Source organism: Palaemon carinicauda, unplaced genomic scaffold, assembly GCF_036898095.1.
Source record: "Palaemon carinicauda isolate YSFRI2023 unplaced genomic scaffold, ASM3689809v2 scaffold246, whole genome shotgun sequence".
In the NCBI taxonomy this organism is placed as follows: domain Eukaryota; kingdom Metazoa; phylum Arthropoda; class Malacostraca; order Decapoda; family Palaemonidae; genus Palaemon; species Palaemon carinicauda.
In genome coordinates, this window is record NW_027170096.1 from 137,498 (window position 1) to 153,848 (window position 16,351).

The 16,351-nt window shown below is 38.8% G+C and overlaps 1 protein-coding gene across 3 annotated transcripts in view; it reads left to right on the forward strand.

Annotated features, from left to right (window-relative positions):
- The window catches only part of LOC137636183 (ketosamine-3-kinase-like), a 99,037-nt gene that overhangs the window by 59,246 nt on the left and 23,440 nt on the right, over positions 1–16,351 (forward strand). For all 3 annotated transcript variants that reach the window (XM_068368587.1, XM_068368586.1, XM_068368588.1), the window contains exon 4: positions 5,310–5,475. In XM_068368587.1, coding sequence (XP_068224688.1) covers positions 5,310–5,475 — 166 coding nt within the window. The remainder of the gene's footprint in view (positions 1–5,309; positions 5,476–16,351) is intronic.

Genomic DNA, 16,351 nt, shown 5'->3' on the forward strand with positions numbered 1-16,351 from the left:
AATGTCTAGGTGGTGTTGGATGCTAAACAGCCAAGATCATTGTTGCGAATCTATTATGCTTATGTATACAGTGTGACTCACAAGAACTTATTTTGTTTTTATCTAAGGATATTAAATGATACACATGGACATATCTTAAGTTTATAAGTGTTTAAAAGGTTTAAAAGTTGCTCATGAATGGCAGAGGTAAGGGACAGGATAATGTCCTAGAGACTAAACCATATACTGTACACATATGATCATCACTTGATCCCTTTTCCATTAAGATATAACACATCTCTGACTGTCCGTATTCATTACTTGTTTACTTGAGTAATAAGTTGTTAGAGAATTATGTTATAAAGGTAGTCAAATTATTATGTAAATTGTAAAGTCATTTCTTCTGAGTGCTTGAAACTAACATTGTTAGGAACCCTTGTCAGTGACTGCTTCCTCCCGCCTGTCGTAGCAGAGCGAGCGTCGTGGCGAGCAGAATCCGAGGCCAAAACAGTTGAGCGGGCGCAAGACTCTTAGTCGAAGACCTTTAGACTCTCGCTGGGGGTTTGGTCTAGGCAGGATGTCTGCTCCCTTCTCTTGCCCAACCGTAGGACCCCTTGCTACCTTGCCTTGCACGGGAAACCCGTGAGCCCCGAGAAAGGTAGCTCTGAAAGAAAAAGGACATTTTATGGAGATTTTAGGCTAGTAGCTTTTCATCATAAACTGGTTAAAATGTTTGATGGGAGGTAAAAACTATTTCTTTACCGAGCCGAAATAAGAAATGACAGTCAGTTACTAGTGCTGGTGTGTGCATGGTGGCTTGTCTAACCCCCCCCCTCCGCCTAACTAACGGAGGGTAGTTTCAGCTTCACCGAAAGAAAGACTATATCTTTACTCTACATAGCCGAAATAAAAAGTGACACTCAGTCGCTAGTGCTGGTGTGAGCAGGGTGGCTACCCTACCCCGCTACCCCCCCTCCCACTAGTGGAGGGTAGTTACACCTTGCAAAGGCTTTAATGGTTATACTCAGCTTCGTCGAAATAAACACCCATACGTAAAGAGCTCCAGGATTTTATCGCTAGGAAAAATACAATTTATTTACAAATTTGTTACTTTTCCTAACTATACAAACCTAAGTCCTTTAGATTATACTTCCCTCCTCAACCACTCCCCTCAGTTCTGAGCCGAGAGGTCATGAGTGAAGAAACTCCGACAGGTGAGGGAGGAGGAGCACCTCGGCCTGCTCGCACCTGTTGCTTAACTGCCCGTTGAAAGATTCATCGGCCATGCTACCTGAACGACTCGTGTTTGTATAGCTAGGAAAAATACAAATTACTTTTAAGATTTGTAATTTCAATAATGTGATGCTAATCGTATCATTGACATGCCTAGGATATTGGTAGCGTGGTATCCGAGTCTATGAAATATAGAATGCCACAGTTTCAGCCCTTAACTTTGTTGACAACAGACAATATTGTTAATGAAAGTAAATCTTCAATAGCTGGAAATCTTTGCCATTTGGATAAGTAGAGGAAGAAGTGAAGACAGCTGGAGATGGCTGTAGTTGAACAGCAGTTAGTATCCGTCTTAAGGGGTCTTTTTAAGAAGAGGAGAGAAGTCCACTGTCAATCTTCATCAACATCTTTGTTTGTTTCATTGAGATGATGATAGAAATGATAGAATAGCTTGGAACAGAGCAACTATTTTATGTATAGATTTAGGAGTGCCAAAGGGTCATGGAAGTGGTGGTGGATGAGGGAAGGAAGAGGGGAAGGTCAAAGTTCAGATATGGAAAGATAAAGTAGTAAAGGACATGCTGGAAAAAGGATTAAGCGAACAGGAGGCCCAGGATAGAAGAGAATGGAGAAGGCTTATACGAATCAGCGACTCCATACAGAGATGGGTAAAGGCTGTAGACAAAGAAGAATTCAGGTTAAGTAAGATACAGTAGTTAGGCAGGGAACTAAGATGAAAATCTTTGTTGAGGGACTAGTTAATTAAGAGACCACCAAATAATTTCATGAATATCTTCCACTGTCTTGGGTTAGAGTTCTCTTGCTGGAGGGTACACTCGAGCACATTACTATATCTGTTTTCTTATTTCCTTTCCTTGCTGGATTATTTTTCTCTGTTGGAACCTTTACAGGGCTTATAGAATCTTGCTTTTCTTACTAGGATTGTAGCTTGCTTAGTAATAATATTGCTCAAAGGGAAAAGTATCATCATTAACAATGAGGTTTGGAAAAGATTTATCAAGTACAAATTCATGATCCCAGTATGCAGTAACATCATAAGCAATTTATCATCATCTCCTACACCTATTGACGCAAAGGGCCTCGGTTAGATTTCGCCAGTCGTCTCTATCTTGAGCTTTTAAATCAATACAGTACTTCTCCATTCATCAACTCCCACTTCACGCTTCATAGTCCTCAACCATGTAGGCTTGGGTCCTCCAACTCTTCTAGTGCCTTGTGGAGCCCAGTTGAAAGTTTGGTGAACTGATCTCTCTTGGGGAGTGCGAAGAGTATGCCCAAACCATATCCATCTACCCCTTATTGTGATCTCATTCACATATGGCACTCGAGTAATCTCTTTTGTAGTTTCATTTCTAATCCTGTCCTGCCATTTAACTCCCAATATTCTTCTGAAGGCTTTACTTTTATAAATATTTTAAAAGAATGAGATTTAGGTAATTTATTTTAAGTATGTTATTGAACCCCTCACCATTGCAATTATTGCAGTATGAAAATCAGATTAATTATCGAGAGAGAGATGATATTTGATAAATTTATGGTAAGAGGAATGGTGATGAAAATAATGATAATGAACTTCCAAGTCCTCACAATCCAAAATATAACATTCACCTTAGCCAAATAATTTAGCTGTTAGAGAATCCATCTTGCAAAATAAGATTAAAGAGCTAACGGTTCAATCATGTTTACTGTTAAGAGGACACTCCATATTTAAAAGTATTCCTTCCGGCCGGAGTTTCAGAACCAGCTGAAGGAAAAGATTTTAGAGTCATTGGTCAAAGTGGTCGATTCAACCACGCTTAATTTGGACAGACAAAAGGCTGAATCTCCTTGAGATTCAAAGCCACGTCTTAACAGTTAGTATTTGTATAGGTAGAGTTGACATCTTTTCATTCAAGGTCTCGAACGAGTGGACCATCCAAGATGGAATAGAAGCTCACCTTGTTAGTCTTTGGTAAATCTAGAAAAATTTCTCATGAGGAGTTTTGTCTCTTGTATTTGATGAAGAAGGTATTATACAGTACTGTACAGTGTAGGGATAGAGCTAAGCTAACTTCCAGTGCAAATTGGAGAAAAATTATTTGATTTCAGCGCAAGAGAGACAGTCCTTCAAATGACCTTGCTATATAATTCAAACTGAGCTTCTCCCTTTGTATGGTACAGGGTCATCTTGCAAGTTAATCTTCTATGAAGCAGAAGTTTTATTAAACTTTATGAAACACCTGTCGGTTATCTCTACCACTACCAACAACGATAGAAGGAAATCATGTAATCATGTGTACTCGTCTTTGTTTTTGCACAAATTACCTCGAAAAGCTATCTGTGATTTCCAACGTATTCTTCGAGGTCGTGGAATGGTCCAAGATAGAAGATCAACTTTCGAAATAGATCCTAATCCATGTGTGGATAATGATTCTGTTAGAATTTAGAAATAATATTTCCAACTTCAGAGGGAGTGAGTGAAGTTAGATGCACTGAACAAAGATAAGATGAATCGCAAACATCGATTGATGGACATTGGAAAGGTATCTTTGCATGGCGTTGCAAGTGGGAACTGTACTGCAACAAACTATTACTTATTATGCATCGGCAATTGTGATGGTCATTTATAATCTATGCTTACACATTACAGATATTGTGCAGGCTTGGTAAGCATACTAGAAAGCATGGAAACAAGTTGTGGTTTTAGTGCAGCGCACATCTTGTGAGAAGACTTAGTTATCTTTAGCTATTCAAGAATGATAAAATCTAGTTTACATAAAGCAGGTGTTGTTTTGAATTGCAGATGATGTAAATTATCTTGTGAGTTCTTGAGAGATGATAAAAAGTAAAAATTTCAGTTGGAATGACTCCAGGTGTCGGGTAAAACACGTTAATGTCGTAGATAATAACTAATGTCACTTCTTAAAGCAGGGCACTTGACATAATGTAAATTACTACAACCAGCAGTGCTTCCTTGAGGTAAAAGCTCCGATCAAAGAACATATGTAAGGAGAACTTATTTTCTTTCTAGTAACAGAACTGTTGACGTAGATGTGCGAATCACTCTTTTAGCTGATGACCCATTATCTAAACAAAAACAGCTGTTGACAAATATTTTTGGGCAACAGCGAGAAATACACTTAGATTACTGTACTGTAATTCACCTGTGATAATGAGAGCTATGCCTCTTTTTATGTTGGTTTTGAAAGATTTACAATTGCTTAATACTCTTACGTCGTAAAATGCAGTTCAGTACTCTTGATATACCTTTGATAGAAGCATCACTAAGACAATAGCAAGCTATTGTTATGATTATCAAGGAGTACATTCCCAGTCCCCTGTGGCCGTGGGGCCATAAAAACAATTAGAATAGCGCCAACGTATCCTTGCGTGTCTTAAAAGGCGACTAAAAGGGACGGGACGAGGGGGCTGGGAACCCCCTCTCCTGTATTATATACTCCTGTGAGACATCGATGTACATTCATTATTTGAAGAAGGGGGACTCCTTGGGACACACCTAGTTCTTATGAATGGGACTTCTGTACGTACACCCTTTTTCATGGCATGCAAGGATTACTTATACAGTACAGTAATTGACAAGCATCCTTTGTTTTAGTCGTGTCTCGTGTGCTCCTTCTTTCTCTTTGTATGTTGGGTAAAATTGGTGATTATTTAGTGAATCGACTATGACATGATTATATCGGTTGTTGATATCATAAGAAAATTGGCGTATTCAAGTCCAATATATCTTACCAATAGTGAACAGATTATTTCCTGACGAATGCTTGTAAACATGGCTCAAGTAATGGTGAGCCAGGCAGTTCTCAACTTGAACGTGTTGAAGTCATTCTCGATACTTCATAAACTTGAAAGCATTTATTTTGTCCCTCATAGAAAACCACAACATGACTTTAGAATTCACTTCAAGATTCTGAACTAAGTAAATCAGATAAAGTTCCTGTGCAATGCTCAGACATTTGTATGTATGGAATATAAATATTTTCTATATTTAGTATTTACATATTTTTCATCTATTTATACCTCATGTGGCCTTCTTGAATGCTATTTCTGTTTGGTAATGACTATCCTTCCCGCAGGCTCCATCTATACAACATCGAGGAAGGAAAAAAGGCCGAGTCGAACGACAGCTACGTCGGCCAGGGCGAGAAGGAGTGCCAGCAATACACATCGAAGTTCGGCTTCCACATCGACACTTGCTGCGGGTACCTCTCCCAGGATAACAGCTGGTGCGATGATTGGGTTGTAAGTATTATTGAATTTTGTTTATCCTTACTCATTTTGTTTAGCCAGTACAGGTTGCAATTTGAGATAGAAATCCTGTTTTTATTCGTATACCGTATACATTTCGTACAGCTTTGTTGTTGAAGCTCTATAAAACATATGCCTCACCTTTTCTTAGTTCTTAGAAATAGAGTTACAAACTACTGTTATATAAGAGGATAACAGCTGGTGCAATGATTGGGTGGTAAGAATTATTAAATTTTATTTAGCCAGTACAGATTGCAATTTGAGATAGTCCTGCTTCTATTTGCATACTGTATACCTTTCATACAGGTATGTTGGTGAAGCTCTTATAAAATGTATGAGTTTTCCTTTCATAGTTCTTAGCAATATACAAACTACTTTTTTATGAAAACTTTTTTATTTTCTGACTTCTGCTACTGACACATGCATCACTGCATTGATTATAAGTTTTCCTTGTCATAATTTGAGGGAAAATATTACAAGACTAATCATTTGTTTAATTTCTGTACCACTGGACCAGTGAAGATTACCATCTTGAATGAGGTTTAGACATGAAATGATTTCTCTCCACTCTTCTGTTTTCCCAAGCTCCTGTCATTGTTATGTTTCCCTTTGGAGCTTTTTAAAGGTCTTCAAGAGGCAACCTCCATAGCTAAACCATTCCTGACCAACTGTTCCTCGTCCCATGTCCAAACTTCCTCATTCTTGGAGACCCGTTATTATCTTTGTCAGAGAAGTTACGACTTCATTCCTTTTTTTTTGTTTTGGTCTTTTAGTGTTGAAGTACTGTACAGTATGGTACAAGAATTCAACCAAATGTTTTCCTAAAGATTGACAATTGATAAGGATTTTTTAATGATTAAAAGGCAATATTGTTACTAAAACAGCGATGAAAAGGAGAATATGATTTGCACTTATTATTATTATTATTATTATTATTATTATTATTAAATGCTAAGCTACAACCCTAGTTGGAAAAGCAGGATGCTATAAGCCCAGGGGCCCCAACAGGGAAAATAGCCCAGTGAGGAAAGGAAATAAGGAAATAAGGAAAAATAGAACATTTTAGGAATAGTAACAATATTAAAATAAATATTTCCCATTTAAACTATAAAAACTTTAACAGAACAAGAGGAAGAGAAACTAGATAGAAAAGTGTGCCCAAGTGTACCCTCAAGCAAGAGAACTCTAACCCAAGGCAGTGTAAGACCATAGTACAGAGGCTATGGCACTACCCAAGAATAGAGAACAATGGTTTGATTTTGGAGTGTCCTTCTCCTAGAAGAGCTGCTTACCATAGCTAAAGAGTTTCTTCTACCCTTACCAAGAGGAAAGTAGCCACTGAACAATTACAGTGCAGTAGTTAACCCCTTGGGTGAAGAAGAATTGTCTAGTAATCACAGTGTTGTCAGGTGTATGAGGACAGAGGAGAATCTGTAAAGGATAGGCCAGACTATTCGGTGTCTGTGTAGGCAAAGGGAAAGAACCGTAACCAGAGAGAAGGGTCCTATGTAGTACTGTCTGGCCAGTCAAAGGACCCCATAACTCTCTAGCGGTAGTATCTTCAACTCTCTCCAGATGTTAAGGCCATGTTAGGAGTTATCTTTCCCCTCTGGATTGTAAAGAAGACAGCTAATTCAGATATGTTTTGTAGGTAGATCCATTTGACAGGAGTAGTACATTAGATCTTTATCCCATCATCTGTTTGTAATAAATCTCTGTGAATGTCATCTGACTGTTCAATACATAGTTTTGTTTAAGTTAAGCTAGTCCTCCCATCAGGGCCATTAGAAATCTGCTATATAAATTGTATAGAAAATGGAACCTAAGCAGAACAAGGACAAAATTTATAGGCCTTAAACAGGGTTGTTGTTTATAAGAAGACATCAGATATTGCTTTGAAATTTTTATTCCACGATTATTGGAATGTTGACCGTCTGTATGTCAGTGTTGCGGGCCGTCCGTGGCCGAGCTCTCCGGAGCGAGGCGGCAGTGGGCGTGCGTGCCCAATGGCGATCCGGATAGACTGTATCAAGGATGACCTTCGATCAAAGGGATTAACCGGTGATGAAGTGTGGGACAGAGGTAGATGGAGAACGCTGGCCAGAGACATCGACCCCACATAAAAGTGGGGAAAATGCAGACAGAAAGAAGAAGAAGAAGTCCGTCTATGTCAGTACCTACGATGTATCTGTCTTTTAAGACAAAATTGTTTGAGGTTATGATTTTCTTGTTGTAAAATAGTCTCTGTTGGTTTGGAAGAGTCCAGTGATCCAAAGAGATCACTTCTTCTCCTTCAACACCCAGCTGTAGACAAGGCCCTATGCTAATATAATCTGAACCAAGCAAGCCTCGCCAATAATGATAATTATGATTTGTGATTGTCTGTGATAAGATCTATTTAAGTGGGGCACTTCTCCTTGGTGCCTTCAATGTTTGGATCGCTGTTGTTATTAGATTGTTATTCTAGACTTTAGCCTTTTATGTAAAAGAGGACATCTTCGTTGTGATTCTTTTGGGTGGTGAACGATAGTTCAGTAAAGACCTGGAGCCACTGATAGGTCCTAAGTCCTCATCCTCATTGATTTGCAACATTGTTATTGCTGCATTTCCTTCTCTCTCTTGATCTGGGACATATCTGTATTTGCTTATTGTTGAAAGATATAGATTGTTTTTTTTTCCTACGCTATGGAGCTCAAATACAGTGCAAATGCTGTTCTTTTACTGTTGTTGACATAAGTCATGTTTCGTAGAAAATCCATTATATGTCTTTTTTTTCTTTAACTAAATCATTCATTGTCATTTTTTTGTTTTAACTAAATCATCCATTGTCTTTTTTTTTTGTTTAACTAAATCATCCATTGTCTTTTTTTTGTTTAACTAAATCATCCATTGTCCTTTTTTTTTGTTTTTGTTTAACTAAATCATACATTGTCTTTTATTTAGTTTAACTAAATCATCCATTGTCTTTTTTCTGTTTAACTAAATCATCCATTGTCTTTTTTTCTGTTTAACTAAATCATCCATTGTCTTTTTTTTAACTAAATCATCCATTGTCATTTTTTTGTTTAATTAAATCATCCATTGTCTTTTTTTTTGTTTTAACTAAGTCATCCATTGTCTTTTTTTGTTTTAACTAAGTCATCCATTGTCTTTTTTTTTTTGTTTAACTAAATCATCCATTGTCTTTTTTTTTTAAATCTGTCGGAATTATTCTTTTTCATTTTTCTATTATAATCTATTCTTCATGATTTATGTAAGAAAAAAATTGAAAAGCAAAAAAGCAAAAAAAAAAAAAACAGAATTTGACTGCAGACTAAAATTACTGCTAGATGTTTGCTCAGACAGCTTCTATAACATTTAAATAGCTTCCAGAAGACTTGAGAAGACTAAAATTACTGCCTTGTCTTTGCTCAGTAATCTTCTTCAGTTTCTTTTCATGTACTGGGTTCCTTTACCTCTTAGGGACTTTGATCTTGTAGCAACATTCTGCTTTTCCTTTTTAGGATTGCAACTTGGCTAGCTATGATGATGCTAACCAAGTTTCCTACCTTTGCCAGACTTCGCTGGGTCATATAATCAATTGACTTGTCCATCCATCCATATACCAAGGCACCTCCCCCAATTTTGGGGGTTAGCCGACACCAACAATGAATCAAAACAAAAAAGGGGACCTCTACTCTCTACGTTCCTCCAGCCTAACCAGGGACTCAGCCGAGTGGCCGCGGGGGCATAAAAACAATTAGAATAGCGCCAACGTTATCCCTGCGTGTCGTAAGAGGCGACTAAAAGGGACGGGACGAGGGGGCTGGAAACCCCCTCCCCTGTATAAAAAATCCTGTGAGACGTTTTACTTATAGAATAACATATTAAAACCGAGAACAATAAATTAAGGGATATTTTGTTTAGTCTGTCATCATCCGAATCTTAGAGGTCAGAAGGACTTTTACTTCACAAGGGCCATTAATAGAACTTTTCTCCCAGAACCAAAGAGAAAATTTGCATCAAATCATTTTGCTTATGTTATCATTGATAAACCGTATTTCAAAACAGTTTTATTGTTTTAAACAATAGTAATTTTGATATTATTTGAGAGGAAAAAATTTATGTTAATTTTTTTTCTTAAACAGATCTGAGATATTTTTGGACCTGCATTTCAATGAGTTTTACCCGGTGTGACGGTCTGAACAATTCCCCCGGTCTCAGAATTCTCCTTGACATTGTATAATGGTTCTTTTCCGCCATTAGCTCGCTTCGCTCGCATGAAAATAAAACATCTAGCTCGTATGTACTGGCAAACGGTAATGTTGAGCTGCTCACGCTAACATTACAGGAAAATAAAACATCAACCTCGTATGCACTGGCAAACGGTAATGTTTGCGCATGCGCAGATTATCAAGGAGAATTCTGAGATCGGGGGATCGTTCAGACCGTCACACCGGGACTTGCATTGTTTACATTATTATTCTTTCCAATTTATCGCAAAATTAAATCTCTGTATGATGGACGACAGGCGCAGGGCTGTCGTACCGATAACACAGAAGCCCACAGTATCTTCTCTGTTGTCCTCTTTGCTTTAATCCAGTTGGTTTCGGATTGATTTAGTTCAGGACTTATCACGTACGTCCCTCTAAGGTTACTAGAGCTAGTTATTGCTTCGGGTACAAATCTGATAGACAGTTACCAGCGTACTGTATTTACTGTAGACCCTTTTTCTTGTAGGGGCAACCAGTGCACATTTCCGTGGTGTGATGAATGTTTTCACCTCTCTTATGAAAGAATTTTAAAGTTCTTCGTACCCAGAAGTAAGAGATGAAAGGAAAGAAAAGCCCAGTGATTAACCCTTTTACCCCCAAAGGACGTACTGGTACGTTTCAAAAAAGCCATCCCTTTACCCCCATGGACGTACCGGTACATCCTCGCAAAAAAATGCTATAAAAGATGTTTTTTTCATATTTTTGATAATTTTTTGAGAAAATTCAGGCATTTTCCAAGAGAATGAGACCAACCTGACCTCTCTATGACAAAAATTAAGGCTGTTAGAGCAATTTAAAAAGAATATACTGCAAAATGTGCTGGGAAAAAAATAACAAAGACCATGTTAGCTGACCCAAGTCAGAGGTAAAAGGTTAAAAGTGTCAGGTTTCAGTTCCAATAGCATCTGAAGAGATGATCATCAGAACATCAGCCGGCCAATTGAAAATCCAAGATGGCTGCCAAATTAGTCGTCCGAAGTTGTTTTTCTTCTTGGAAGTAGTAGTTATCCAATTTGCATGATCTAGGTGTGGATTCCTATGTTTTCAAACCTCCTGAAGTAGATTTTGATGTTTATAAAGAAAAAATATGCATATTTTTCAAGATTTTATTGTTTATAAAGTAGTGACATATTTCTCAAGATTTGACTTTTTTCAAGATGGCCACCAGATTATCTATTTTTCATTTTGTAAGTTTTGCACCCCAATGTCTAAACCATGCCGCTGGTCCTCCGGCCGCTGGTGCTCACATATGCAAGGGAGCGCTGACTGTAAGCACTTGCATCTTCCTTTGCAGCCTTTCTCATAGGAACAGTTTTTCAGTTCGCAACAGCTCGCTCCAATAGGGGGTTAGTATTGTCCAAATATATCTACCATGTCTCTCTTTCCCGTATCCAATTCCATTCAGCATAATTACTTGTTTCTTGATTGGAGATGGTTACATGGCCCTAGATGATCACAACCTAATAGGCCGCACACATTGCGTGTTCTCTGAGGGCTGTCAGTGTTGGTGGAATTGAGTTGCATGGCTTCTACTTGCAGGCAGAGGTCTAGTTTTGCTTCATCCACGCTAGAAGTATTCATCAATGCCCCTTGTGGCAGTTTTAGCCTTGGGAACTGTAGATCTTTTTCTTAACCTCCTGGCATAGAAAACAGTTGGCCCAATTAGGGGGAACTGTCGATCTTTTTTCTGAACCTCCTGGCATAGAAAACAGTTGGCCCAATTAGGGGGAACTGTCGATCTTTTTTCTTAGCCTCCTGGCATAGAAAACAGTTGGTCCAATTAGGGGGAACTGTCGATCTTTTTCTTAGCCTCCTGGCATAGAAAACAGTTGGTCCAATTAGGGGGAACTGTCGATCTTTTTTCTGAACCTCTTGGCATAGAAAACAGTTGGCCCAATTAGGGGGAACTGTCGATCTTTTTTCTGAACCTCCTGGCATAGAAAACAGTTGGCCCAATTAGGGGGAACTGTCGATCTTTTTTCTTAGCCTCCTGGCATAGAAAACAGTTGGTCCAATTAGGGGGAACTGTAGATCTTTTTCTTAACCTCCTGACATAGAAAACAGTTGGTCCAATTAGTGTTCCACAATTGTCGATTAAAACTAGCATCCATGGTCAGCATGACGTTCAGGGCTGAGGGTTTATCCTTTTACCACCCTGTACTTTTTTAATAAGACACTTTAAAGGTTTAAAGACAACTCATGAATGGCAGGGGCAAGGGACAGTGACATTGCCCTACCGAGCAGGACAGTACCCTAGAGACTGACTATATACACATATGATCAGCGTCCAAGCCCCCTCTCCACCCAAGCTAGGACCAAGGGAGGGCCAGGCAATGGCTTCTGATTACTCAGCAGATAGACCTATATACATCCCCCAAACACCCCATCCTTAGCTCACAAGGATGGTGAGGTTGCAGTGACCAAAGACACTAATGAGTTTGAGTGGGATTCGAACTCCAGTCTGGTGTTCACCAGTCAGGGACGTTACCCCATCGGCCACCACAACCCTGTATGCGATACCACTAGTTTCTTGCACCGAGCCCTTCACTTAGTCCGATCATTCGTCCGATGCAGGAAGTCATATGTGATCTAAACACAATTCCAGTTAAATAAAACACCATAATCCTTGGTTTGACTCTCCTTGCTGGCAGGTCCTTTCTTGTAAAGTGTGGCTGCCAAACTGTTTTCTTGTTAGTTAGACAGCATTTGGGATACTAGTTAGCAAAGTACATTGTCAACATGCATTTCCTATTTAGCTGACACTGAACCTAATGCTGAGTTTCACAGGTGTGAGGTCACCGATATGCCTCGGTTGGACCCAACAAATACTTCGTCATCTTCATTCTCTCGAAAGTTTTGGAAAGTTAGTTTCTTGAAATTACACCAAGGAAAAAATATTAGAGATCAAATAACAAACAAACAAATCAAACACATTTAATTAACTCGCTACAAATAAAACTAATTTGATCTAATTTTTGCTTGAAGAGAAAAACAAAGAAATTATGGAGCCGTCATGGTCCTTAAAAAACAAACATATATGCATACACACAGTATACACACACACACACACACATATATATATATATATATATATATATATATATATATATATATATATATATATATATATATATATATATATATATATATATATACACACACATACATATATATATATATATATATATATATACAGTATATATATATATATATATATATATATATATATATATATATATATATATATATATATATATATATATATATAGTTAGTCATACCTTGGTTTTCGAGTAACAGAATAAGACAAATCAGTTTACGAGAATTCAAACTCTAATCGGTTTACAGGAACTGTATCGATTTGCAAGCAAAAAGTTGGACGTACTCCGTCACACGCAGAGGGCTTCTGTGTGCTTCCCTTTTATAGTTTAGTCCGCAAGACATTGCAGTTTACCACGGATCTGTAATGGGAAAAATCGTGAGAAAATTGTGTCGGTGTGCTGTACAAACAGTAAAAACTTGTGGAAAATATGTTATTGTTTTATAAACACTAAAATCTACCTCAGTAGCTTTGAAAACGTAGGAATCCTTATCTAGATCATACAACTTGGACAACGACTAGTACTCCTAAACAAAATGGCAACATTGGGCAGCTAATTTGGCTGGCATTTGGTTTTTCAATCGGCCAGTCTGCCAGATTTGATTAGAATGATTTGGAGAACAAGTGTGCTAAATCTGCTGCTTGTATCATCGTATGCATGATTTTTCTTCTATCTCCACTATTTGACTTAAGACCTTATTTGAATGTTCTTCTCTCTTCAACTATACTGTATACATGGTAAGCTGGGGCTTTCAACTTTCTATTATTACAGTTATAATTATTATTATTACTTGCTAAGCTATAACCTTAGTTGGAAAAGCAGGATGCTATAAGCTCAGGGGCTCACAACTGGGAAAATAGCCCAGTCAGGAAAGGAAACAAGGAAAAATGAAATATTTTAAAACAAGTAACAACATTAGAATAAGTATCTCCTATATAAACTGTAAAAACTTTAACAAAACAAGAGAAAGAGAAATAAGATAGAAAAGTGTGCCTGAGTGTACCCTCAAGTAAGAGAACTCTAACCTAAATCAGTGGAAAACCATGGTACAGAGGCTATGGCACTACCCAAGACTAGAGAACAATGGTTTGATATTTTAGTTTATTACGGTTCCACTATCCCTCCATTCATAGCCATGTGCTAGTCATTAATATGAATTCTAGGAAAACACATTGAAATAATCAAAATTTTTAGTACAAAATGATATTTTAATTATAAAATAAATTTTTGAATATACTTACCCGGTGAATATATAATAGCTGCAACTCTGCGGCCCACCAGCGCCAACTGTCGGCCAGATACCACTCTTGAATGTAAACAAAACCTTCAATTCTTCTCGTCCCGCTGCGTCTCTATTGGGGAGGAAGGGAGGGTCATTTAATTTATATATTCACCGGGTAAGTATATTCAAAAATTTATTTTATAATTAAAATATCATTTTTAAATATTAAACTTAGCCGGTGAATATATAATAGCTGATTCACACCCAAGGAGGTGGGTAGAGACCAGAGTTAATATGTTTACAGCATATAAGCTAAGAGTTTTTTCATTTTGACAGTTATCAATATAACAAAACCAAAATAAATAGGTACCTGGTAAGGAAGTCGACTTAGACGATTACTCTGCCTTGTAAGTCTGTCTTCCTCACGGAGCCCAGCGATCCTCTTAGGATGCTGACAGACTCCCAGGAGCTGAAGTATCAAGGGCTGCAACCCATACAACAGGACCTCATCAAACCCCTAATCTGGGCGTTCTCAAGAAATGACTTTGACCACCCGCCAAATCAACCAGGATGCGAAAGGCTTCTTAGCCTTCCGTACAACCCAAAAAAACAATATTAAAAACATTTCAAGAGACAGATTAAAAGGATATTGAATTAGGGAAGTGTAGTGGTTGAGCCCTCACCCACTACTGCACTCGCTGCTACGAATGGACCCAGTGTGTAGCAGTCCTCGTAAAGAGTCTGGACATCTTTCAAGTAAAATGACGCGAACACTGACTTGCTTCTCCAAAAGGTCGCGTCCATGATACTTTGCAGAGATCTATTTTGCTTAAAGGCCACGGAAGTTGCTATAGCTCTAATTTCGTGCGTCTTAACCTTAAGCAAAGATCGGTCTTCCTCACTCAAGTGTGAATGAGCTTCTCGTATTAACAATCTGATAAAATATGACAAAGCATTCTTTGACATAGGTAAGGATGGTTTCTTAACCGAACACCATAACGCTTCAGATTTACTTCTTAAAGGCTTAGTACGAGCTAAATAGAACTTAAGAGCTCTAACGGGGCATAATACTCTCTCTAACTCGTTGCCTACAATCTTTGATAAGCTAGGAATATCAAAAGATTTAGGCCAAGGACGAGAAGGCAGTTCATTCTTGGCTAGGAAACCAAGTTGAAGAGAACAAGAGGCTTTTTCTGTCGAAAAACCGATTTTCTTGCTGAAGGCATGAAGCTCACTGACTCTTTTAGCTGAGGCCAAGCACACCAGGAAAAGAGTCTTAAGAGTGAGATCCTTCAGGGAGGCTGAATGTAAAGGCTCGAACCTGTCTGACATGAGGAATCTTAGGACCACGTCTAAATTCCATTCAGGTGTAGCCAAATGACGTTCTTTAGAGGTCTCAAAAGACTTAAGGAGATCTTTTAGATCTTTATTGTTGGAAAGATCTAAGCCTCTATGCCGGAAGACCGAAGCCAACATGCTCCTGTAGCCCTTGATCGTGGGAGCTGAAAGGGAGCGAACTCTTCTCAGATATAAGAGAAAGTCCGCGATTTGGGCTACAGAGGTACTGGACGAGGATACAGATACTGACTTGCACCAGTCTCGGAGGATTTCCCACTTCGATTGGTAAACTCTAATGGTAGAAGCTCTCCTCGCTCTTGCAATCGCACTGGCTGCCTCCTTCGAAAAGCCTCTAGCTCTCGAGAGTCTTTCGATAGTCTGAAGGCAGTCAGACGAAGAGCGTGGAGGCTTTGGTGTACCTTCTTTACGTGTGGCTGACGTAATAGGTCTACTCTTAGAGGAAGACTTCTTGGAAAGTCTACCAGCCATCGAAGTACCTCGGTGAACCATTCTCTCGCGGGCCAGAGGGGAGCAACTAACGTCAACCTTGTCCCTTCGTGAGAGGCGAACTTCTGCAGTACCTTGTTGACAATCTTGAATGGTGGGAATGCGTATAGGTCTAGGTGAGACCAGTCTAGGAGAAAGGCATCTATATGTATTGCTGCTGGGTCTGGGACTGGAGAGCAATAGATTGGAAGCCTCTTGGTCATCGAGGTTGCAAAGAGGTCTATGGTGGGTTGACCCCAAGTCGCCCAAAGCCTCTTGCACACATCCTTGTGGAGGGTACATTCGGTTGGAATTACCTGACCTTTCCGACTGAGACAGTCTGCTAGAACTTTCAAGTGGCCCTGGATAAACCTCGTCACTAGGGAGATGCCTCGATCTCTTGACCAGATGAGCAGGTCCCTTGCGATCTCGTACAGTGTCAGAGAGTGGGTACCTCCTTGTTTGGAAATGT